This window comes from Macrobrachium nipponense, chromosome 49 (genome assembly GCF_015104395.2).
Source record: "Macrobrachium nipponense isolate FS-2020 chromosome 49, ASM1510439v2, whole genome shotgun sequence".
NCBI lineage: Eukaryota > Metazoa > Arthropoda > Malacostraca > Decapoda > Palaemonidae > Macrobrachium > Macrobrachium nipponense.
Window position 1 is genome coordinate 15,085,731 of NC_087224.1, and position 26,923 is coordinate 15,112,653.

The window sequence follows — 26,923 nt, forward strand, 5'->3', positions numbered from 1 at the left end:
GATTGAAAGGGCACCTCTCTTTTTCAGTGCGGGAGCAGAAGTGCGATTGATGGTGGATCTGGTGCTGCACTTGGTATTCCTTCCACATACGTGCAGCACTTTCCTTCTGACCAGCACCTCCCTAGCCTGGAAGCTTCTCGGTGGAGCCAGTCTGTGCCCTCTCAAAGTCTCAAATCTCCTCAAGTTCACAAGTGCTCCTACTGTCCTCACATTACCCGAAAGAAGTTCGATTTGGTCAAACACATTCGGACGCACACGGGAGAAAGGCCGTACCATTGCAGCCTGTGTCCCTATACTTCTGGTGACCCGAGTAATCTGAAGAGTCATATGAAATTCAAGCATAAGATGACATTTGATAATCAGTCCTAAAGTTCTTGACAGCAACACAAATAGAATATACTTTAAAGTGGCATTTGTGGTAACTTGAAACTTTTTTTTTTTTTTAAGACACTTGTTATTTTTTATGTATGTAGTGCCTTTTAAGTATACCACAGAAGTGATAGCTTTATTTATTTTTGGTTATTACCGAGTTACTTTTATTGATAAAGGATAGGAATAGTTTTGTGAATATTTAATGGGTAATATATGTACTATTGCAACGAGGTCTCGTTTCTAGTTTCTCATATGTCATGCTTAAAGGATTAGCTCTTAGATCAGGGTGAAGTGAAAGAAATTGAACCGGTTGGTAGCAAGAGACATAAGAAAATGGATAAATGGGAAAGATTGAAAGCAGTGCAGCAGCAAAGGGCCTAAGAACTTTTAAAAAATCAGAATGTTTTAATTTTAATTGATGCATTACAGACTTATCTTTTAAGTTTGCTTCACCTCTAGAGTTTTGTATAGGGATGTTCTTCATTGTGAAGTTTCGAGTTGCAATGGTTTAGAACATTTTATATGCACTTTGTTGGTGTTTTAGTTTCTGATGTTATGATATATACCTAGGTCATATCCTTGGAGCTGTGGATTTGATATCTTTGTGAGTTGCTTGTTTGGGTATAAAAAAAGAATATTTTTTTTTATTTACAACATAGATCTTTGGAAATTAAGTTACGACTTTGTAGTTCTTTCTCATATTTTTTTCCTGTCTAGAATACTTTCATGCATGAGTTACTCTGAGGCAGCTGGTGAGAAATTAAGCAAATTGTAGTTTGAAAAATTTTTCATGAAATGAAAAAATTTGCAATTAGAACATAAGGCAAAGGGGAAGCCATCACCGAAGTGTAATGGAGGCGTCTCTTTACAGCGGAGGCCGTGGACGGCAGAGGTCGGGCCGACTGGAGTCACGGACCACCTAAGTCACTCTCGGGAGCCCGGAGCACCTCAGACTGACTCCCCCTCGTCTTCACGACCACGGGCAGCTGCCGTCTCCTCCTCCCTTGCCTCTCCAGTACCCATTCGACCAACTGCAGTGGTTGGCCGCCCTTTAGGAACCATCTCAGAGTCCCTCTTGCCCCTGCCAATTCATTATTGTCAGTATTGCCAGTATTCATCTCCCAGCAAAGGTGACCTTAAGAAACATGTCAGGATCCACACTGGTGAGAAACCTTATAGCTGCCCTCACTGTGTCTATCGGTGCTCGGACTCCAGTGCCCTGAGCAAACACGTTCGGATCCACACGGGAGAAAAATCGCACGGCTGCCCCCACTGCCTTTACAGAACACACAGCGCAGCCAGCCTTCAGAGTCACGTGCGCTCCACTCATCCTGGGTTGCCGCCCTGAGACTAAAAGTATGTTCTCAACTTCGTGAAGTATGTCTTCAAGCTTGTTGTCTCATAATGAGTTTTCTAGTCATCTCAAGGGATGAATTTTCAAGGGATGTATTAAGAGGTCATGATCAGAATTCAGTTTGAGCTAGATGGAAATGTTCCATGTCTGTTGTTGATTGTTAGGCTATGATTTAGATTCTTGAGAACACTTTCACAAAGTCGATTGTTGCTGTAAATGGTTCTTATTATTTTGTAATGGTTAAATTGACTTCATTGTTTTTTAATGTGAAGGGTGACATCGGCTCACAAGCACACACTAATAGCTGTCGTGTGTCTCTTTGCAGTACGTGCCTGAGCCAGGCGGATTTCCAATGCCGGGAGGAGCGGTCCCTCCAGGGGATGGAGTTTTGCGAATGCTTCACCACGGACCCCCGGTTGACAGCTTTCGCGTTGGCAAAGTGTTCACGTGCCACCAGTGCCAATACGCCACGAGAAAAAGTGCCGATTTGGTGAAGCACATGCGCACCCATACGGGGGAACGGCCGTTCGCTTGTTCTTTGTGCAGTTACCGAGCTAGTGACAGGTCCACTCTTCGAAAACATATGTTTAGACATAAGTAAAGAGTTTTGTCTGCATTTTTATAACTGAAACAGAGAAGACAGTGTTTCATGATCTCAGTGAATATTTCTCATCCAATTTTGGATTTGGTTACTCTGGGCTTAGGTGATAGACCCTTTCCAAGGTCGTTTCTATAGATTTCACATTCCTGTTTCTCTTTGCTCGGGTGATTCAAAGTGTTTTTGATGGTCTTGGGAAAATAATGATTTGGGGTCATCAATCTTCTCCATCTCTTATATAAAAGATAGAGCAGATTTTCTATCAGTGAGTGTTAATTTTTCTAATGCTAATCAAATGGCCAAGATTTCCTTGTCACATTGATGTTATTGTACCTGGAATTATGATATGATGAAGGTTGTTAGTAACATAAATGTTTAACAAAACTGTTATGAAGTTGTTGTGATTTTTTTTTTATTTTGAATATGAAGTAAGGAGGGAAAATGTACAGAAATTAAGTATGTGTCCACCACAGATTTTTCTGGGAACAAAGATTTTTGGTTATGTTTTATGATGTACAGGTAGTCCTCTCCTTTGTAAGTTCAATTTTTCTGTAAGTCAAACAAAGTTAGCCTAGGCCTCCAGCATTGTAGTTAGCCTAGGGGATATATAGCATTGTGCAGAGTAAAGTTTTCATCAAGGCAAATTGGTCTTTGTGCATAAAATAAAGTTGGTAAAAATCAAAATAATTTCATCTCTCCTTGAAAAAAGTACTAGGAATGATGTGCGTGATATAAAGTTGATATGTCCTGCATACTGTGAGGACGCAGAAGTTTGTAACTTTGAAAGTTTGTGAGTTGAAAGTTCGTGTGTAGAGGAATACCTGTATGCTTAAAATACATGTACAGGAGCTTTCATTTGTGCGTGGAGTAGACCGCTTCAGCTGTATTGCAAAATCAATCAACAGTTGGTGAGGTCTCCCACTAAAGTAGGTGAAAACTGTTTACATTACTATCAATTAATTTTGAAATATTCTGGGCATTTACTGGGAACTGGATCTTTTTCTGTTAGAGTATTTTCAAGTCATCTTTTACCAAGAGAAACTATATGTTATTGTTGCTCCCTGTAAACTTGAGAGTGCTATAAATCTCAGAGAAATTCTTTGTTAGTGTTTTGATTTTAGTTTATTTACAAGAACAAAAATGCATTATTTTTCCTGTGTACTGACCTTGGAACTAACCTCTTAATTCACCAAACACAGTTGTGGGCTTATGCTTTCAGAAACTTAAATCGTATACTTGTGTATACTTGTGATTCCTAACATGTATCAGATATGTCCTGTGTCAAGTTGTACTTTTATCACAAGAAAAAATTATCCACAATTAAGTATTAAGAGAAATTCCTGCCATTGTTATTCTTGTGTGTGCTAAGCCTTTATTTCATGTACAGTAATAGTATAAAACTGATGTATGACGAACATTACTCCTACTTAAATGTAATTTTTTCAAGGTTTTCAGAATGCTACAGTAAACAGTGCTCATTTCATACAGGAGCACCATTCCGCTATGTAACAGAATTTGACCCATTCCTGTGAATGATTCCCTCGCTTGTAGTGAGGCGTCATCTTCCGTTGAAACATTCCCTGTACTCAGCTCTACGAGGCGTACAAAGATTGTGTCTAAAGAAACAGTTTGTCTAGGGACGCTGAATGACAGTAGGCGAGTTTTGTTGTTAGTGCTATCAGCTTATTGGTTGCTGTCATAATTGGCTTTGGCTGCAGAGCATTAGAAGGGTCTGAATCTGTAAATTAATTTCTGTCGTTTGTTTTCTGGACATACTGATTAAACTAAGAATACTGTATGTGTACCAGTGTTATCTTTGGACATGTTGAATAAATTAAGAACATGTGTTGGTTTTTTATTCATATCATGATAGGCAAGGTTATGATTTTCAACTTAGAGCTGCAATTCCAACTTCCATTTTATAAAGATTATACACATTTATGATTCCAGTTTAATATGGTAAAATGTATTCAGTACGATTGAATGCTAACCAGTATTTGTATTAAGACTGAGAAGTTCTACCTACATAAAAATACTTTTTTATGATTACTTATTAGTATAGTGTAAAGTCTGTTTTATGTTTATGAATCTGGTCAAATTAATGTTTGAAGTTTTCATAAGGAATTTATCATCCAAAGCTCTTCAAAGCAACAGTCACAGCAGCCTTTAAAATCAAAGGTTTGTTTTTGAATTACCATGAAAATAATAAATTTGGAATTTAGCCATCATCATTCAAAATTGTGGCTTTGGAATAATTACCATGAAAATAATAAATTTGGAATTTAACCAACATCATTCAAAATTGTGGTCTGAAATAAAAACATAATTTTTTTCGCTAATGCCGTCATCTTCATGCATGTTTTGAGAAATGGACTTGACTTCTGAAGTCATAGGAGTAGACGGATAATGAGAAGGGTGACACAGTCCTCTGAATGTCTCAGGATCACTATAACAGCTATAGGAGTCCACCAAGAAATACACACTCCAAACTGTTTTTAGAGTAATCTCAATTATTACAAGTGACCAAGGTCTCATGTTGCAGCAGTTGAGGTAATTTGAGAGCATTGTCCATTTAAGTCACAATATGAATACTGTACAGTATATAGTTTGAAGGACATTTGCAAGACGAGCAGAAGTTGGTGTGGTAAGAATGACCAGAAACAGACCCTCTTTGAAGAGGACAGGAGAGAAGATGCATGATTTATAAAGGTATTAAGTCATCTTTATCCTCTACTGCATCCTGTGGTCAGGAGCAGAGATGCCAGTCATACACTTTATGCTCCTGCTTTTGAGGAAATATGAATGTCATAAGACTGGTGTTACTGTGAGTCGCTGTCAACTAGTAAAGATGAACTTTATTTAGTTTCGTGCTAGGTTATTTTCCCATAACTAAATTTGGGGATAATTACTATACTATACTTTCACTTCACTCTTGCACATACATACACAGTTATGGGTCATAGTTAAGATGAGTGTGAGTTGTCCTTTCCGCATTCTCTTGGAAAAAGAAGGTTGCCTCTGTCTTCTTCCCCTTCTGTGATTCACCTCATCAACTGCTCAGTAAGCATTCTGTCAGATATATCTTTGTATGTAGTACTATATATGTTTCATTATTGTCTTTGAAAACTATACATTTAACTGATCACATGCACATATACATACGTACTACAAACAAGGCAAGTGCCGTAGTGTTTGTTTGGCCCTCTGATGATAAATGATTTATTATTTTTTAATGATTATGAACACATCCTTGTTAAACTCAATTTATGAGTCAAATATACGTAAATGATGTAAGTTTATGAAGGAAATAACCAAAAGGGGAAAGCAAAGCAAATCATAAAGAACTAGTGTGTGTATAAGGACAGGAGAAAATAAGTAAACCAAGGGAAGAACAAGGGCCAGCACCGTACCATTAACATTCTTTCACATTTAAGCAATCATACAGATGAGCGCCTCAGTGGCGTGGTTGTGGTTGGTTTGGTGTTTGCTTCTCACCTCGGTGGTCGCGGGTTCGATTCTCCGCCATTCCATTGAGGAGTGAGAGATGTGAATTTCTGGTGATAGAAGTTCACTCTCGACGTGGTTCGGAAGTCACGTAAAGCTGTTGGTCCTGTTGCTGAATAACCACTGGTTCCATGCAATGTAAAAACACCATACAAACAAATACAAACAAACAATCATACAGATACACAAGTTACCAAATATGATGCAAATGTATGAGGACCAGGACTTAGAAATGGGTTGAGGTTGAAGGCCTTTGGCAAGCTCACCTTCACCACCTCATGTATTCACAGCAAGTTTTCATCATATTTCAAGCAAAAAGAGCTAAATTAAGCAAGATATTAAAACAGTAGCAAAAAGTTGCATTACTTCATATGTTCTTCCATCCTGGTGCCTGATTGTATGGTCACAGATGTGTCAGAAGGCAGAAATAGTAAAATGAGGAGGTATATTGAGTTTTGAATCATCTGAAAATGGGAACATTTATAAGTGTTATATGAATTTAAGTTGAATTATTTGGATGCACAATACCTGTAATAGACTATATATGTACATAGTTGTTACATGGTAACAATATACATTTACAAACCGTATTTATATTGTTACTTTGTCAAAACTTTCAAGTTATGAACCTTTCCTATGTACAGAATCATCACCATGCCTCCAATTTCACATGACGCAAAGGGCCTGAGTGGAATCCCGCCACTTATGTCTTACCTGCGCTTTATTTTTCACAAATCTCCATTATGTATCTCTAGCCTCCCATCTCATAGTTATTGTTCAAGTAGGTCTGTGTTCTCGCAACTCTTCTAGTGCCCACAGGAGTCATAATGTTTCTCTTGTAAAATCTATCGCCTTCAAATTGGTTTTTGATGAATGTAATCCACTTTTACTCTGTACGTTTTGAAGCTAGTAGTATTATGAGAAGTGAAGTCCTGTTTTGCAAGATGGATAATTTTAGATTAGTCTTGAGAAAGATTTTGTGACCTAGATAATGCCATGTATTTTCCTGGACCTGAGGATGTCCTTACAAGACTGTTAGCTACTTCATGATTAGTACATAGCTGTTTTCAGTATTGTCAGTTTTTGTTCTTAGGCTGATGGATCCTGAAATAATATCTGGGACGTTAACAGAAAAATTGATGCTTCTATTTCATCTGGCATGACTCTGATTCATGCTCTTTAAAAGGGAAATGTTATGCTCTGCATGAGACAGATATTGCTCAATTTCCTTTAGTCTGTGTGGTGTGTCTAGTATTACATATTAACATCTAGTAAGGTCTGTGTTGTTCATTTTATACAATTCAGTGTCTCCTCATGAGCTTTTCTGGCAAGTTTGATGGAGTTATGTTGTTTCACAGAGATTTGTTTTGGGAAAAACAGTCGGGAGAAATTTAAAGGATAGGGACTTTTAGATAGTACTACATACTAGTAAATGCATTCTGAAGGCTGTGGTAGAATTCTGTTGATGCTTGTTAATTCTTGTGTTTGGGGTGGTGGGTGCTGTTGTAAGACAGCAATTATTCACTTATTAGTGGGTTAAATTTGTTGGTCTATGCAGCAGCCCTATTGGAATTCAGTAAAAAATCATTAGAATGAGTTACGGTGTGATTTATGTATTGGCATTCTTGATCCTGTGAAGAAAATGTCACTCTCATGCTGGAGGCAATTGTTGCTAAAGGTTGTTACTCTGTAGCGGTTAAGGTTATAGCTGCTTGAGCCAACTTTTTTTTTTTCTGTTTTTGTATGAATGGTAACACTGACTCAGGCTTTTGCACTAATAGCCATCGTGTGTTTCTTTGCAGTACGTGCCCGAACCAGGCGGGTTAACGGTGGCTGGACTTGGTCATCACAGATGCCTAGCAGACAGCTGTCGCATATGCAAACCCTTCCCGTGCCCCCAATGCCAGTATGCTTCAAGAAACCGTGCCGATTTGGTGAAGCACGTGCGAACTCACACAGGAGAGCGTCCGTATGCTTGTTCCGTATGCAGTTATCGGGCCAGTGACAGTTCCACCCTTAGAAAGCACATGTTCAGACATAAGTAGAGGGTGGTTGTGTGCGTGTGATAGTATTGAGAAGCTGGGCTTGGCAAATTATGCACAATAACAGCTGAAGAATACATGGTTATTCTGAATCTTTCATACCGTTGGTATAAAGACAGGTTTTGGATATGTTTTAGTAGGTTATGTGTTTTCTACTCTCATCCTGTCCCTTGAGAAGTTAGTTTAGGCAAAGGCTTTGTAATTTTGCATTCTTTGTATATCAGACCACATGAATATTTTTAGTAGGAAAAGCAGAAGATAGGATTGGTGACCTTTTCGGTGATGAATCGTAATGAGATCGGTTTCATTGCTGTTAGCAGACTCGGTTCTTTAAGGGATAATTAATTGTCCCTTTTGAATGAAAACGGTGTTTCTTTGAAACCAGTCTTCTTCTGTTTACAGTTATGTTAAGAAAAACTTTGCTGATGTCACAGAAATCATTGTAGAGGACTTAGGTGAAAAAAAAAGTTTCTGCAGGTGATTGGTTTAATGATGTGCAGTAATCATTGCCTTTGACTATAGGAGGCAGCACATTGATATTGTAATACAGTATTGTATTAGTTACAGTTACCATATTGGTATTGGCGAGCCACATGAGAATTAAGAATGTTGACTCAGCAATCCGGTTAAACTATTATTAATGATGAAACTTATTACCATAATAATAGGTTATTAGTTCATGTAAGTGCTTAGTTAGCGTATTTTTGTTTGTTTGTAATTCATTTAGTCTAAGTTCAGAAAAGAATGTTTTAAAAAATACCTTTGCTTGGTTAGAAGTTCATTTTATGGCAAAACTAAGAAAGGCATGCAGTTGTAGAACTTAAGTAAAGCCTTGTGTCATGCTTAGTTTTTATTTGTACCAGTTAAGTAGCCTTGGTTTTATGTTCCATAACTATTCTTGAAAGATGAGAAATAAGACTCATTGATGCTCTTAACTTAGTATTTTGTTTATTCTTTCATTGTTTTGTTTCGGAACTCAAAAAAATTAATTGTAAAGTGATAAAACATGCAGTTTTATAATGAGAAAATGATGTACAATTTTGTAATCCCACGCTTGTGATATTTTTTTTATTGTGATGTGGAGCAGGAATACTGTATACTCATTAAAAAAATTTAATTAGAACTTGGCTTAGAGAGATAATTTTGGTATGCACCTGACGCCTAACGTTCATCTAAACCACTAATCCTAAGCTGAGGGGTCAGTTGCCTTGTTGTGTCTTTGCCAGATGTTTTTGTTGAAAGCATCATCTTCTACTGAACCATTCCTCTTCAGATCCTCCCTCACTTTATCATGCCATCTAATCCTTTGCCTCCTTCGTGAACTTCTACCCCAACAGGTTCCATGCTACCCCTCTCACTCCTCCCTCCTCCCAGACCATCTCAGTGTTGACACTTGTCATATCAGTAGTCTTTATCACTTCTGTACTTCTAATTTCTCAATTTTCTAGCCTCACAATATGAGACCCCCATGTTCTTAAACCCCTAAGGAAGTCTTAAGGGTAGTGAGTCTCTCAATAAGGCTAAGAGGCTACAGCCAAAGTACCAAGACTTACAGGTTGCTACAAAGAAGTCGAGTGTGAATTCTGATTTGAGTGGCAACGTCATTGTTTCAAAGAATGGATAGGATTTTGTGTCTGGGCTTAGTAAGCTTTCTCTTCAAATCACAAGACAGTGCTTATGTCTTCTTGGACATTTTTACAAAAGCATTTTTTGTTACGTCGGTTAATTTGTATAATGGGTCACCTTTTCTCTCTACGATTTCTCGGAATAAGGCAGCTTGTATCTTTAAGGGTTTGAAGTGAAATGGCCTAACATTTCCCTGTACGGTGTGTAACTGTATAGTACGTATGCACTTTTTTCCTGAATTCCATATGCTTTGGTCATCATGAGTGTCCCTTTCCATGCTTTTGTAGCAGGTGCAAAGTGCTTTCCATTCCATTTCAAACTTCTTCATGCTTGTTGAACTACACTGTACCTGATATTATGCTCATGGCTTCTCCTGGGGGTTTTGAAGCAAGAAAAATCTTTGCAAATCTTTGGTTTTATGAACCTTGAAAAACTTTGATTACCATTTTGTCTTAGTTTTGTGCGAGTATGTAGTACTTTGATATTGAAATGGTCAGGACATGAGGTGAGGTTGGAAGAGTTATAATTTGCCAGGAAATTTGTCAGGGTGGGAGTGGCAGATTGCAGACCAGTTGTTAATGGTGATGAGGACATATTTCAGTCTTTCTTAGACATCAGATAATTGTTTTGACAAGTGTTTCTTATGGAATGTTTGCTCTGTACAAGGGACACTATTATATGTCACGTGAACTAATACATAGATGGATTTGTTCGAAAACTGAAAAAGTTCTCTGCCTAGCGAAAGTGTCGTTCTGCTGTAGAAAGTTGTAATGTACTAGATTTAATTTTTACAATATTTATAAGATGCCATGGAGGCCAGATATATGAGAGTTAAGAATTCTGACTTGGCAGTCCGTATCAACTACTCATTCTAAAGTTTCACAAAGGATTCATTGTCATAAATTAGCTGTTTTATGTGTTGCACAGATATTCAGTGTTTTACCTGATAACTGGAGACATGTATGTACAATATTTCAAATGCTGTACATGGTTAATTCGTCCGTAAGAACAAATAATTGTTTTAAGTTTTTCATGACAGCTTTTTGTATGTTAATGTTTGCGCTGTGCACGTCAAAAAAAGTGTTATTGTTTGTATTTAAAGAGCTGTCAGAGGTGCTTTTTTGAGAGTTGAGAACTTGTCTTAGCTCTCAAATGTGAGATTCTGTCTGTCCTCTGTAGACGTACCAGACTTCTGATAGCCGTTTTAGATGAGATCACTAATGGTCAGTAGGATTATTACATGGAAATTTTGTATCTGGTCTCTGTAGATTTGGTTTGGTTCAGCTTCATTTCTTTGTACTTATAAATACAGTATACTTTAGTGTGTAAATGATTTCATATGCTGTATACAGTAGATTATATAAGCACTCACACTAGTTGTCTTAAGTTTATTTGGAAATATTGAAGATAATAAACTTTTCTCGGGAGTTGACTTTTTCTTCAGATTGCATTCTGTTCATATCAAAATGTAAGGTACAACTATTATAAAAGGAAACTTATTGAAGATAGAAAAAAAATCCTTCAAATGCCATTGTTGAATATTTTAACTGATTACATACCTTTTTCCTCTTCATCTAATTAGCATTGGATGTTTTAATCCCAAAATGCATCGCGATACTCTTGATATTATTATTCAGTATTAAGATATATGTATCTAATAGTAATTTTTAGATACCTAATTTTTTCAGTCCCCAAGGCAATACAGTACACGTCTGAACAGGGGATGTATGTATTCTGTATTCGTTCATTATCTTAATGACACATTCACTCTATTTTTAACTATTCAAGAAACAGTGCTTAGATATATTTTATGCCCAGGTTACTGAGTTTATTCAACAGCATTAAATTCTTGATTGATAATGTGAATGTAACAAGTCCTTGATGCCTTGTGTAGTTTTGGGGTTGTCCAAAGCATAATAGCCTTCTTGTGACTTGATTACATTTTCATCATCATCTCTGAAATTAGAAAACAGAGCTGCATCTGATACAGTTCTTAAAACTAAGGGCCAAATCTGATAATTAGAGCAGGCAACAGCAAAAATTGTCGAGAGGAAATTAATATACGTAATGATAACCTTTGGCACACCAAGAATTGCAGTCCTATGGATACTGTGTGGAAGTTGCTGACAAGAATCGTCTGATGTGATCAGTCTTCATACAGTCTCTCTTTGGTGAATTCTCTGCTTTACTCTGTTTCCCAAAGCATTTATCAGGGCTCTTCTGGAGGTGACTGAGTTTGCCATGGGCAGCCTTATCCGTCTATCTCATCTCTGAAAAAAAATTCAGTAGAACTTAAATTGTCTTCTTTACTTGCATAAAAAAATCTTTGGTGAAATTATATAGCCACAAATTCAGTATATACGGGCAGGCCTGGGTTATCGGCAATCCGGTTTTACAGTGCTTGTGTAGCGACAATGACAACTGGGTTCTTGGCAGTGATATGTACCGATCTCCGCTTATCGGCACTGATCCTCACTCAACAGCCGATAATCGGGAATCGGGCCGATTAACCAGGAATTGGCGCCACAATCACCGATTTTTGGCTATCGTCACACCATTGGGAACGGAACCCCCACCCGGGGCATGCCTATTTAACTTATGTCAAGAAAGCACTGAATAAGAGAATGAAGTTGTGTGGTGACCTATTACTATAAGAAGTGCTTTCATCACAAGACTCAGTCAAAGGAATTTAGAACAGTATGTAGAAGTAGTTCTGTATTTGGACATTTTGCTAAAGCATTGAGGTTACAATTTGGTCTCACACATCTGCTATAGGTTGGCATTTGAGGTCATTATGTCTTTATTCCTAGAGATAATGAAGAAAATGCTTGTGCTTTACTTTAGATGTTTTTGTGTCTCTTGTGTTTAGAAATGTTAGAATATTACAGAATTTTACATATATGTATAGTGTTTCAGAAAAAACTAAAAAAAAAAAAACCATAAAGAACATTTTACAAATTTTCATTGCTTTTAGATAAAGGAGTCTTGGTAGCTCAGCTTGTTTTGTCTGAACCTCACAGTGTGGTGGTTCCTAGTTTGAGCCCTGCTTACGACTTAAGAGATTTAGCTCGGAAAAATGACCTTAGTGTCTTATTTGAGATTGCGATGGGAGCTCTGGGTCCCCCAGATCCTAGCTTTGGTTGAGACTGATCCTTGTCTCTGCTACTCATGAGCAACCTTTAAACCTTTAAAACAGCACTCCATAAAAATGTAGAGTGATGAGGGGTTGATGTACGTATATAGAAAGCCTATCTGGTTTTGATATAGTATGTGGATTTTAGATTAATCTTTACTTCGTGCATTTATGGTTAATGCCACGTAGACTTTCCCACTAAATAAACAAAAAATGTAAGTTTGGAAATGTAAAAATAAAACTTTTCAAGTAAATTGTGAAGTGTTAGTGTAAAGTTAATAGAATTGGTATGTGTATACTGAGCAGGAAAATGTAAACAAAAATTAATTTTGCAGCTGTGATAAGAAAAAACCTGACATGGTTACACTTGAAATCTGTTTCGTGTTTAATTTTTCCAATACATGTAGTCAGTCAGAGTCCAGTTGAAGGGACAAGGGACTAGATACTTATTGAGATCATGAGTGACGAGTTGTCTTTTATTAATCAAATGAGATTTTGTAGGAAGTCTCAAAATCTCTTAAATTCATGGATGGGAAAGACAGTTACCTTGAATGATAGGGGAACAGTCAATTAAAAGCAAGGGATTGATAGAAAAACTAAACAGAAGAACAAGAGAGTGGGAGCAGATCTTTTTGTTTTCATGTTCATTGAAGGTCTTTGTTTATGCTTGTGGGTGCCTGGGGCCAAGTTTCTTCGTTTGCTGTGGTTGTTGCTTTGTTTATACAGTATACGTAGTAGCTTTCCTGTGTGTTTATTAGAGCAAATGTCTTTATTAAATAATAGGTATATCAGTTATAAAAAGATTATTGACAAAAATGCTTGCAACTGCATTGCACCCAGAATACCTTGTACTAAATCCTCACTGTCTAAAAAAAAAATGGTGGTGCTCCTCATAACCTCATTTCTCCCGTCTTTCCAGTGTCACCAATGGTTGGAACAGCTGCGCAGGGTGGGCGCCCTCAAGGGCAAGGCCAAGGTGACGTGCCCTTTGTGCGGCAAGGTCTGCAGCCGGAGCGACAAGCTCAAGCTGCACCTAAGGACCCACACGGGCGAGAGGCCCTACCGCTGCAACTTCTGCCACCACCGCAGCCGCACCAGCGACGACCTGAAGCGCCACATCCGCACCCACACCGGGGAGAGACCCTACCAGTGTCCTTATTGTCCGTACAGAGCCAGCGACCCGTCCACAATCCGCTCCCACAAGAAGCATCGCCACCACGACCTCTTCTACCAGGATAGGTACCTGCAGCAGCTCGACCAGGAGAGAGTTAAGCAGGGACAGCAGCAGCAGCAGCAGCAGCAGCAGCAACAGTCACAGCAGCAGTTGCAGCAACAGCAAGTCGATTCGCAAGAGTGATCTCGAGAAGACAGGGAGTGAGAGAGAGAGAGAGAGGTTTGGTTTGTTTTCTTAAAAGAACTTTATGGCCGCCTTTGTTGAGTTCGCGGTGGCTCGACCCAAGATGCACTGGCTTTATTAGTTTGGTTTTAACAGTTAAGGGGAGCACCACTCACCCTCTTTCTAAATAGTAGCACCATAACGTTCGCCTTTCGGCTGCGTACTTCTGGAGTGTGTAGGATTAAGCAGAAAGTATTTTATTTGTCGTTGTATATCTAGATTCTATTGTATACAGTCACATTTTAGCCATGTGAATCAGGCTTATTGACCAGACTAAAAGTATTTTAGTGTATCATTTTTCACTAGTGTACAGTCACGAAATAGATTGTAAATGATTTTCCCCTGTTACTGGTTTTAGAATTTTGTAGGTAATGTGAAGGTTTATATATATATATATATCTGGGAATATTAGTCATTTTGTGATTTTTAATGCCTCATACACACACTTAAACATACCTCTGCAATATTTTGTTGTTGGGTCAGACTTTAGTTCTTATATATACAGTATGTATACAATAATATAACAGATTGATAAGGTTTTATATTTTAGCCTGTTCTAGTCCCTCACTGACTTAGCCTGCCGTGTTGTTCATCTGCATATAGATATGTTTTGAAGCTTTGATGGTAACACCCAGTTGCAGTCTGGCTTGTTTGTATCAACTGAGAATCCACAGTGTCACTAATGGTATTACAATATCAATGAAGTAGTTCTTTCAGAAACATTTGCTGTCTGTACTACGCAGCACTCAGAATACAGTTTCACCTTTACTCTGAATTTGCATACAAGTTTTCATACTTTGTCAAACCAGTTTTGGCTCTTTTTCAGTCACTTGAACACAACACATGCCTCACGAACTGTTCACGTTTGCGGCAGTGCAATGGATTTGCTACATTTTGTAGGGATACAGCAGTCACATTGAGCATAACACTAAACTATGGAGTGATGAATACAAAAGATACAACCTTTTGCTTATAGTATTTATGGGGATACAGTATTCAGTGGGGTGATACTTTATATGCTTTATATACAAAGCATACAACACTGGATGCACAGTGATGGGAAGGAGTACAGTACAATACATACTTGGTGTACATACTGTGAAAATGCACTTTCATTATAGAATTGTGCAGGACTGAGGAATTACATTGCAGTGTCCAGTGTATAGTACGTATTAATTTATTGTTATCTAATAACAGCTGTATAATTTTTATCACTTTAAGGGGGAGTTAGGGGGGATCTTTCCTTATTTTTCAGCTTCCTGTGTTTCTGGAACTGCTGGAGACAAGTTTATATTTTATGATTATGTCTAAAATAAAAGAATTTTGACATTATTTATCAAGTAGAAATTGCTTTTGAATATTTAGCTGAAGGAGGCTACAATGTGGCAATAAAATTATATGATTGTTTTCAACAGGGATTATGTATTTCCTGCTGTTAGCCTCTCAGTATCAAAATTAGGGAATATTGAAACCTTGCATAGATTAATAATAATTATAAATCAAGTACAATCCTAAAATCGCAGCGAGTATTAGTCTATTGCTGTACGTATATGTTTCCTTTGTTATTTGCATGACATATGAGGCAAATGGGAAAATACGATGTACGTACCTATTAACCGTTTCAGTCACTAGGCCCATTCAAATCCTGTCTGTCCTAGAGCCAGAGCTGTGGTAGGCAATTTTTTGTACTTTGAGAGCTGGCTGAAGTTATTCAAGCCAATACATTCCTCCTATTTTCATGCAGAATACCTGTGCTATACAAACACCACCCACTTATGAACATTCAACTTACAAGCGTTCAAAGATACAAACAAACGAAATCGCAAATTAAAGTTGTGTTCAGAGAGCTCCCCTTTCCACCTGCAAGTTCACATTTTCTTTTGCACGCCTATACTGTACACACACCACTGTATATATAGTGTATTATGTTTGAGGATGAAAAGATTTTGTATCATACTGTATTTAAATAGGCATAAAGAGTACAGTAACCAATATACAATCAATTCAGCATACAAACACCCATCCTGAACATATGTAACTTGTTTGCAAGTAGGGTGGTTTCTGTATAGTAGAACATTCAAAAGTAACAAAGCAATTAAAAAAAAATGGTCAAAGGACACAGTTAAAGATAGCTAAAAATAATGCCAGTGCTTCATTAGTGATCCAAATGGTTAAGATATGATTCTGTTGCATTCCAGTTAGGTTACCCTGTTAAGCAGCAAACTTTCCTTTTATTTGTCGTATTTTGTAACGTCCTGTATGATTGTCTTTGTTCAGTTTCACAGTAACTTGTCATTTTGTATTTTACCATTTTTTTTTTTTCACAACTCTTTGTGTTTTATTTCCTGAAAGAATGCAAAAGCGATTAGGTTTCTTAGAGTTGCTTTCCATAAAACACTTTTACAATGTGTACGTTTGAAGTGAGTACAGGCAGTCCCCTGTTGTTGGTGGCCTCGGTTATCAACGATCTGGTTTTATGGGGCTGGTCTAGCAACGAAAATCGGTGATTGTCAGCACTGAAATGTGCTGATTTCTGCTTATCGGTACTGATGTACAGTGGACCCCCCGTATTCGCATTCTCCGGATTCGCGGACTCACACATTCGCGGATTTCTTTCGGGAACGTTTCCCCGTATTATTCGCAGAAAATTTGCACATTCACTGTATTTTTCTATGAGAAATATCCACAAATTCCTGGTTTTTTTTATCAATTTCATCATAAAATGCACTTTCTGTGATAAAACTAGTAAAAAAACAAGTACTGAAAATTTTTAGTGGGTTTTCTTGAGTTTTAACTAACAAAATAGGCTGTTTTTAGTGTTTTTATAAGGGTTCCAAACATTCGTGGGTTCTAACTATTCACGGGGGGGTCTGGTACGCATCCCCCGCGAATACGGGGGGACCACTGTATACCTAACAGAGGCACCGACATACAATTATCGGTGCCTATAAGCACCGATTTTCGGTTATCAGCGATTTTCATTTATCATCATGCCATCGGAACGGAACCCCCACTGATAACCGTGGACTGACTGTACTGTAATTTTATACTGTATCATAGTAGTAAGTTTATGTATGTATTATAAAGTTACAATTTAAGGATTGTTACACAATATGAAGTAAAAAATAAAAATATATATATCATTCTATAAAAAGATAAAACTTGTTTTTGGCAATTTGTAAATGTATATTGAAGGTAATCTCTGTTATTTCTCAAATTTAAGAGGTCATATTCAATGTTTCATCTGTCATTGTTTTGTACTAGCCGAGGAAATGTGGTGGATGCTGTCATTGGTGGTTCATAAGTCAGTCTACAACAGTAAAATCTTCATAATTCTTAATATCTTTCGTATCACTTTGTGAATTTGTATTCTATCCCTTTTGAGTGGTCCATCATGTTGTGTATGTACAGACCAAGGCCCGACCATTGTATTTTGATAAAATTGCTCAAAATTCGTAAGTTTAGTATACGTACTGTCTAAATCCATACATCTCGGTGAATTATACTGTCTGTAAATTTGATCTAGCTCAATAGAAAATTAAGTTATAAGAAGCAAAAGTATGTCCCCTCTTTTCAGGAATGTCAGTGTAAACATACCATGCTTTTACATTAGGTTTTTTTTATAGTATTTTGTTTTTCAGACTGGAGGTAAAAATGGGAATTATAAAAGCCCTAGATTTTCATTAACAAATGTTGAAACTAGGATAAAAGCTGTCCAGCCATGAAATCAATTTTGAAGGCCTTTAGTTGCGAAAAAATACTTTGATATGACTACCCGTTTTAAGGTGATGAAAAGTTTATTTATTACAGAACAAAAATCTCTAGTTTTTGTGAGGCTATTAAAATGTTATTTATTATGAGACCTAGTTCTTATGTTAGATCCTTTCTAATTCAAGTGATTAAATATAAAAAAAGAGAAATGGAGGCCTTTTGATATATTTTCAGAGGTGGAATCGATAAAGACCTGACTGTTATGTATGTTTTTCCTTCAGCAACCTTATATGGAAGGTGTTGTAACCAAATGCAGCAACATACTTGTAATTCTTTACAGCCTCTTCCATCACCTTTCCCTTTTTGCAAAGGGACGATTATTCCTCTCAGCCTTTCCTTTGAAATAGCAGACATTTGTACCAATTCAATTTATATCAGTGCTATTGAATAATTACCTGTTTTTAGTGGTTTAAAATCAGTAGTTTTTGTTAAAGGTTTTATTTTGAATATTTTAAAACGCATCTATTTTTTTTTTATTAAAAAAGATATCTTTGTCGTGAATATCCATTCCATTTATGGAAGACTGAATGTGTACAAGATTGATCTTTGCACTCTGCAAATACATCTGTATGACAGGTGTTCTGTGGCAACATTGTTTTGTACAACAGGTATTCTTTTGTGACTACCTACCTCGTAGTAAGAAGCCACTGGTTCTCCTAATTTATTGGTTGATATAATTTAGTTTATTATTTCTAGTGCCATATTGTCATCTGGTGGAACAACTGGGAAGGTGTGACCCCCACTCTGTCGTACTGTATATTTCATTCCTGAATAGTATGTATGGTAATTGAAAAAGAGGAGTTTTCTTTAACCTACTGATTATTATTATTATTAGTTATTATATTATTATTATTAATTATTATTATTTTTTTTTTTTTTTTTTTTTTTTTTGTTTTTTTGCTCTATCACAGTCCTCCAATTCGACTGGGTGGTATTTATAGTGTGGGGTTCCGGGTTGCATCCTGCCTCCTTAGGAGTCCATCACTTTTCTTACTATGTGTGCCGTTTCTAGGATCACACTCTTCTGCATGAGTCCTGGAGCTACTTCAGCCTCTAGTTTTTCTAGATTCCTTTTCAGGGATCTTGGGATCGTGCCTAGTGCTCCTATGATTATGGGTACGATTTCCACTGGCATATCCCATATATATCCTTCTTATTTCTATTTTCAGATCTTGATACTTATCCATTTTTTCCCTCTCTTTCTCTTCAACTCTGGTGTCCCATGGTATTGCGACATCAATGAGTGATACTTTCTTCTTGACTTTGTCAATCAACGTCACGTCTGGTCCTGTTTGCACGTATCACCCTATCCGTTCTGATACCATAGTCCCAGAGGATCTTTGCCTGATCGTTTTCTATCACTCCTTCAGGTTGGTGCTCGTACCACTTATTACTGCAAGGTAGCTGATGTTTCTTGCACAGGCTCCAGTGGAGGGCTTTTGCCACTGAATCATGCCTCTTTTTGTACTGGTTCTGTGCAAGTGCCGGCATTCACTTGCTATGTGGTTTATGGTTTCATTTTTCGTATTGCACTTCCTACATATGGAGAGATGTTATTTCCGTCTATCGTACTTTGAACATATCTGGTTCTTAGGGCCTGATCTTGTGCCGCTGTTATCATTCCTTCAGTTTCCTTCTTTAGCTCTCCCCTCTGTAGCCATTGCCAATTGTCATCGCTGGCTAGTTCTTTAGTCTGTCTCATGTATTGTCCGTGCATTGGTTTGTTGTGCCAGTCCTCTGTTCTTTCTGTCTTTCTCCTGTCTCTGTATATTTCTGGGTCTTCGTCTACTTTTATTAGTCCTTCTTCCCATGCACTCTTTAGCCACTCGTCTTCACTGGTTTTCAGATATTGCCCCAGTGCTCTGTTTTCAATGTTGACGCAGTCCTCTATACTTAGTAGTCCTCTCCCTCCTTCCTTTCGTTATGTAGTCTGTTCGTATTTGCTCTTGGGTGTAGTGCTTTGTGTATTGTCATTTGTTTCCTGGTTTTCTGATCTATGCTGCGGAGTTCTGCCTTCGTCCATTCCACTATTCCTGCGCTTTATCTGATTACTGGCTTTGCCCATGTGTTTATGGCTTTTATCATATTTCTGGCGTTGAGTTTTGACTTGAGTATCGCCTTGAGTCTCTGCATATATTCTTTCCTGATCGTGTCCTTCATCTCTTGGTGTTTTATATCCCCTCCTTCCATTATTCCCAGGTATTTGTATCCCGTCTCATTTATGTGTTTGATGTTGCTCCCATCTGGTAGCTTTATCCCTTCAGTTTTCGTTACTTTGCCTTTTTGTATGTTGACTAAGGCGCATTTTTCTATTCCAAACTCCATCCTGATGTCCCCAGATACAATCCTTACAGTCTGGATTAGGGTATCTATTTCCTTGATGCTCTTACCATACAGCTTGATGTCGTCCATGAACATCAGATGGTTGATTTTGTTGCCTCTTTTCTTGAGTTGGTACCCAGCATCCATCTTCTGTAGTACTTTTGTCATGGGAATCATGGCTACTACGAAGAGTAGTGGGGACAGTGAGTCGCCTGGAAGATCCCTCTCCTGATATTAACCTCTGCTAGTCTTATTCCAGAGCTTGTAAGTATTGTATTCCAGTTGCGCATTGTATTTTTGAGGAAGCTGATGGTATTTTCCTCTGCCCCATATATTTTCAGGCATTCTATTAGCCATGTGTGTGGTATCATGTCGAAGGCTTTCTTATAGTCTATCCATGCCATGCTTAGGTTGGTTTTCCTTCTCCTACTGTTCTTCATTACCATTTTGTCTATCAGGAGCTGGTCTTTTGTGCCCCTACACTTCCTTCTGCAGCCTTTCTGTTGGTGGGGGATGGTGTTTGTCTCCTCTAGGTAGTTGTATAGCCTTTCACTGATGATACCTGTTAGTAACTTCCACATTATTGGGTAGGCATTTATTGTAGGCATTATTATTATTATTATATTATTATTATTATGATTATTATTATTTATTTTTTTTTATTATTATTATTACTATTATTATTCAGAAGATGAACCCTTTTCATATGGAACAAGCCCACCACAGGGGCCACTGACTAGAAATTCAAATTTCTAAAGAATATGGTATTCATTTGAAAGTAGTAACAGAGGGTAACAGGAAATACAGAAAAGAGGAGATTAGTTAGTAAAAAAGAAAGTACCTAATTCAATAAATAAAATATAAATGGGTAAAAATATAGAAAAAGGATTAAATTACAAGGTGAATTTTTTAAGGGTAGCAATGCCTTGCATCTTTGCTTTAATTCTTGAGGTTGCATTTGTTCATTGTCAGGGAGACAGTTCCACAGGAATAAAGAACCTCTGGGACTGCTAAGTTTGACAGTATGGCAAAGCATGGATGAAGCAGAATCCACCAGATTTCTTTACCCACAAGCTTTTGTGGATCTCAGCTTATGCTAACTACCTGGAATGAGGGAATAAGTACTGAATTAAGTATATTTTTTCATTTAATGTCCACTGACATGTAAAGTAGATTCAGCGGTGCTTTGCTTATGCTATATATTTCCTAGGATGGTACTACAGCATACCACAAGTAAAATGTTAACATTGGAAGTTAAACATTTTTGTTTTTAACCGTAATTCATCCAACAGTGTAAGGCAGGTTTTTGAAACAAGGCAGTAAAGGAAGGAATTTTGTTCAGATTGTCATATTTAGCCAATTAATCATGTTTTGGGAAATGCAGTTTACTGAATAAAATGTCTATTTTAGTATTGATGATGAAAGTTGTGGACTGGCCATGTAGGTTAATAAGTCACATTGGTCATCTCCCAAGGCTAGGTCCAAAGGAGGTCCTTTTGAAAGATAAATGAAAACAGCAACAAGATAAAGTCAAAGAAGTTGGACAGCTCACAGGTGGGAAAAGACAAAAGGCAACAAATATACAGTAAAAAATCAGCAATCCGTTTAGTGTTGATTTTATTCTTAAGCAGAAAGTGAGATTTGAAGCTGTGGTAATAGAAATTATTTATGGTTTGTCCCCTTGTTTTAGGTGTTACTGTCACATATTGTGACAAACTGTACTTAGTACATGTATACTGTGCCTCGGAATCCTCTCTTCAGTTCTGGCATTGCAAATATTTTAACCACAATTCTTTGAGTTATTTAACAAAGCTTTGGCTGGAATACCTAAAGTGATGTTTTACTGCGTCTTGTTTCCAAGATTAAAGAGGGTAACTTTGGTTGTGTTAGATAACTACATCTTCATCCGAGTCTTTTAATTACTTCTTCAGTAATTGTGGATGATTAGGACTGGAATATTTGGTGAATACGTACCCTGTCTGGGCAAACGGTAACATTTTACTTCAGCAATTAAGAATTCCAAGGACAAACAAAGTAAGAACATATCTTTGCAGATGAGTGGTATCGGCAGTAGCAGCAAGATGATGGCACAAGGCATCGACGCATCAGAGTTGTCGTCATTAAGATGCCCTATATGCGAGTTGCAAGTCTCAGATCAGCAGATTCTCATTGATCACACGAGGCACCACCGTGAGGGTTGGCCGCACATCTGCCCCCAGTGCGACTACAAGACAAAACGGAGCCACGATTTGAAGCGGCACTTGCATTGCCGGCATAAGGGAGAGCTGCAGAGGCCTTACCGCTGTCCTGTTTGTCCTTATCGTACATCCTACGCCATCCATCTGCAGAGGCACATAGAGGGGAAGCACCCAGATTTTGGATAAAATGTTGTTTTCTTTGACTTTCTTAATTATTGCTTTATGGATGCCCAGCAATATTTCCATGAAGAAAATGCAAATGAAATGGTGGAGATGATTGTAAATATGTATAAACAAGAAACAAACAGTTTTAACTGTAGCAGTTAAAACTGTAAAAGTACTACTGTATTATGTTTGATTCTTGTAAAGAGTTTTTTGCAGTGTACTATGTTAAGCGCGACATTATAAAGTCAACTTTAACTACAGAAATACATGAAAGGTAAGTTTTGGGTCTTTTTTTGTAAATTTTTTTCTTGTTACTAAATTAAAGTGTTGCAGATACAATGGGCCCTGCACTTGTCAGATGCTCATAATTGTTTAACCTTCTGATGAGGAACAAAATTTTAATAAGTAATGAAGATCCAGTAGTAAAGCCTTGTTTAACATTCTGAATATTGCACAATCAACAGTGTGCCATATAATTTCTAGCCTAATCTAACCTTATATGTTACACTTTTCATTCAGTTTGATAAATTTACTGTATTTGTTAGTAAGTTAAACATTTTTTTGTTAGGCTGATCAGCTGCATTAGGATAGACAGGAAATGGTGAAGATCTTAATGGAAAACCCTTCAACTTGAAAGCTTATTGTCTAATACTTGTCCATTACACTTGATTGAAATTTAAATGTTCACATAAAGTATGCTTTATAGTTAAGACTGAATGTCTCCATCCAACCATGCTCTCTTTTACTCTTTGATTGCTCTTGCTCCTGAGATTTCTTGTGATATCTTTGGATAAAATTCTTCTTTCCATTTTTCTTGAGACACACAAACTGGTGCTTGTTTTCCCCTCTCAGTTTTAATTGTTCCATTTAATGTTACTTCTGTGCTCTTTTACCTCTCTCATGTTGGTAGTGGATACTTCATAAGCGCTGTACATGTTTTTACATAGATATATGGTTGGGGTTGTGGTCTCTACTCTTTGTCAAGGTTTTGTTTTGCATGACTTTTCTGACTAGCGTGAGGTACATCTTATGCTTTTGCTGATGCCACTGCTGCCATTTGTTAGAAGCAGAAGATAATTCAGTGTTTAGTGCCTTTAATCAGTGCTGTACTTGGTGTAGGATATTTTGATTCAATTACTGTTTTTGTGTCATATTGTGAAGGATGGTATGCATAGAACAAACAATTGGTAGTCGGTATGTAAGGAAAATGTAAATCCATTGAGTTAGCAAAGATTTCCAACATTGCAAGCCTTTTAAATATCGCAGTTACAGTTGGAGATTCTTGTTTGTAACTGCCGTAATGTCATTGGTTATTGAAGCACCTCTTTTCTCTTGTAAAGGCAGGTTTTGTCATCAGAACCTCAAGTCCTCTGACTTGTAACTATTGGTTTTAATCAGTTAAATGGTACTTTTTCATTGTCTACTGTAAGTATATTGTGCTTTTTTGTGCGTTTCTTATCCTTTGGTTCATGAAAGATTTTTGTAGTTTTCTGCAGACTTGTTTTGTATTGATAGAGAAAAATAGAAAGGGTTGTTTATGCATTTATCATGATTTTCATTCATTTTAAATGCTGTCTGGTATGTTTTCTAATTCTGTAAGCATCAGTTTATATCTGAGGCCATATGTATCTTGTGACATTCTTGAAAAACACATTGAGCAGCTACCATAGCTTTGTTTTGTGAATGAAATAAATGGCAACTTGATGTGCCCATAAGGCAAATGAAATATGTAATGGTTTTAAGTTACCTACAGTCATATTTAAAAACAGGTTACTTTGCTAACAGTAACCTCCTTGGGGATTTGACCGCTGACCACTGAAGGTGCAGGCCAACATTTTATGTCATCAGTAACTGAAGTCTCGGCCCACTGCGTCTCCACTTGGTTGTTCGACTCCTTGAGACTGTATTTTAAGGTGATATTGCCTGCTTACATAGACTAGTTTACAAGGGGCTGTTCCCACAGTATATCAATTTGTAAATCATAATTTTTTTTAGCTTTGTTGCCCAACAACTTCTATAACATAATGCCATAGCTTGTATAAAGGTCCGCCCTCCCTTTATAGCCTTAGTAAAGTTCCCTAATCTCAAATGTTTAGGGCAACTGTGGGAGTAGGTTTTCTACCAGCTTGCCATGGAGTTTGATGGTATGCTCTGCGCAAGTAAAACAGACCAGTCATGTGCCAGAGTTGATTTGTGAACTTGCAAAAGTTGGACAGTTTTGCAATCAACAATTGTTTTTCAGATTAGAGATCTTTGGAAAATTCTAATTCTTAATCACCAGTTTGCTTCAAACTGCCTATTGTCTCAGTGATTTTAACTCCCACAAATGTATAGCAGGGCAATTCTTTTGTTCAATGCACAATTTCACTGTCTACATAATCTTGTTTTGAAGTACTCAGGAAATTATTATCTAGGTTTGTATTTTGCATCCGAGTAACCATTGCTGTTGTTGAGATGGTGGATGTTTTCTGAATTTATATTGTTGTTTTCTTTGCTGTAAGAAAAGCAATTTAATAATAAGATATTTGTTAAAATTTAACAAACAAGAAATAATAAAATATGTTACATTATTGTCCTCTTGTCTTCTTGTGTAACCTAAGTTGAATTGAAAAATAGAAATTATATGATGTTAAGGTTAAGGAAGATTTTATGTAATAATTTACAGTCAAATTTTTATTATAATATAAAGTACATTCTCTCAAGATGGCTCATAGACCTACTGTGAAGGATTTGCTTCCAAGTAGGTGAAACTAAAAAGGTTATGGGAAGAGAACTTAGGTTGTTGTAGCCCCATGCAGTGGTAAAATGTTTCTTACGTAATTGGAAAAAATGAAATCAGTTTAATTCTTATTAAATAGGGCAGACAGGTCAAAGTAGTTATTACTTGCCAAATTTAGAAAGAAATGTTAATTTGTCTTATCCCTCTTACTATTGTGTTTGTTTTGTAATACAGTACGTATACGTATTACGTATTGTAATACGTATTATTGTAATACGTATTATTTTCTGTGCTTTATGATGTGTAAAATTCACCCAGTCTTTACCTCGTATATGCATTGTTGCCAGATGACACAGATTCCTGGCATTACAATCCTTGATTGTTTTTAACCAGTTTCCCACTGGCGCTAGAAGATTATCCTGTTATTAAAACCGAAAGTTTGTTAGCTTTGAAAAATACAAATTGATTAAAAAGTTTTTCATTTCTTCTGAGCCATTGAAATTTAAAACTGGTCATAGTGGTTTAAAATTATTTTCAGGCTTAGTATGTGATTTCTGTCATATACTGTAGCTTAGATCTGACTTACTCTTCCTTGATAGTTTTTAGAAAGACAACTACAGTGGTACCTCGAGATACGAAATTAATCCGTTCCGAGGCGCCCTTCGTATCATGAGTTTTTCGTATCTTGAACCGCATTTTACATGTAAAATGGCTAATCCGTTCCAAGCCCTCCTAAAACACCCCAGTAAATTTCATAATAAAGCTAAATTGACGTATAAGCAATGAAATACTACAACAATTTGGACCATACAATACCTAACTTAATACGTACTGCTAATTACCTGTAAATAAAGTGTATTAGTGTACATGGTATACAAGAAATACTGTACATACATACGAACGTATGTAGTAAAATGTGGAAGCTTACCTTTCGAGTGAGGCTATCTCCGAAAGTGGTGACAGAGGAGGAGGACAAACGGCAGATACGTACACTTAACTTTACGAAACACATAAAAAAATGTCAGAAAAACAAACTAAACTTTACAAAACACATTAAGAAAACTGTAACACTTAACTTTACAAAAAACTTAAAATTAAATGTTTTTGTTGTCTTTTTTTGATTTTTACATTTTTTTTACTTTTTTATACTTTACGTATTTTAAAAAGTTTCAATTTCTTCACCACCGAATGGATGCCAGTCCGTTTACGGAATTTTTCGAACCACCCATGAGAAGCCTTGAACTCTGGGGTTGCCGTCGATGTCCCCTCTCCTCTGTTGTCTTCAGCTTGGGCAATCAAATCACCGAAAATAGCGCTGGCCTTCTGGCAGATTGCCGTCTCGGTTATCGTATCGCCATCGATTTCTTTGTCCTCAATCCATAGAAGAAGCAGCCTTTCCATTTCATCATGCACATGGCTCCTCTTGTTGGACAAAATAGTCATGCCCTTGGAAGGTGTAGCTGCTTTGATGGCTTCCTTCTGCTTAAGGATGGTGCCTATCGTTGACGGATTTTGGCCGTATTCCTTAGCGATCACACTCAACCGCAAGCCAGCTTCATACTTTTTTATTCTCTTCTTTCTGTGAACTTCAGCAACTTTCTTGGGACCCATGACTATACTGTACGTAATTAAGTTATGTAGTACATACGTATACTAATTAGGTTCTCACACAACACGATAAAGTAGCACAACGAAATCACTAACACGAATTTACGTTAACAAA

At 37.1% G+C, this 26,923-nt stretch overlaps 1 protein-coding gene across 11 annotated transcripts in view; it reads left to right on the forward strand.

The window, feature by feature from the left end:
* Positions 1–26,923, forward strand: part of LOC135205354 (telomere zinc finger-associated protein-like) — a 121,026-nt gene that overhangs the window by 74,243 nt on the left and 19,860 nt on the right. For 2 of the 11 annotated variants that reach the window (XM_064235823.1, XM_064235825.1), the window contains exons 5-6: positions 1,244–1,728; positions 2,052–2,189. The exons of 4 other annotated variants lie outside the window; for them this stretch is intronic. In XM_064235823.1, coding sequence (XP_064091893.1) covers positions 1,244–1,720 — 477 coding nt within the window. In that variant the 3' untranslated portion in view covers positions 1,721–1,728; positions 2,052–2,189. Of the gene's footprint in view, positions 1–27; positions 754–1,243; positions 1,729–2,051; positions 4,162–7,630; positions 10,938–13,548; positions 18,592–22,172; positions 24,965–26,923 lie in introns of those variants that run through there. 5 more of the 11 variants (XM_064235838.1, XM_064235826.1, XM_064235843.1 and 2 more) reach the window with 5 other exon arrangements.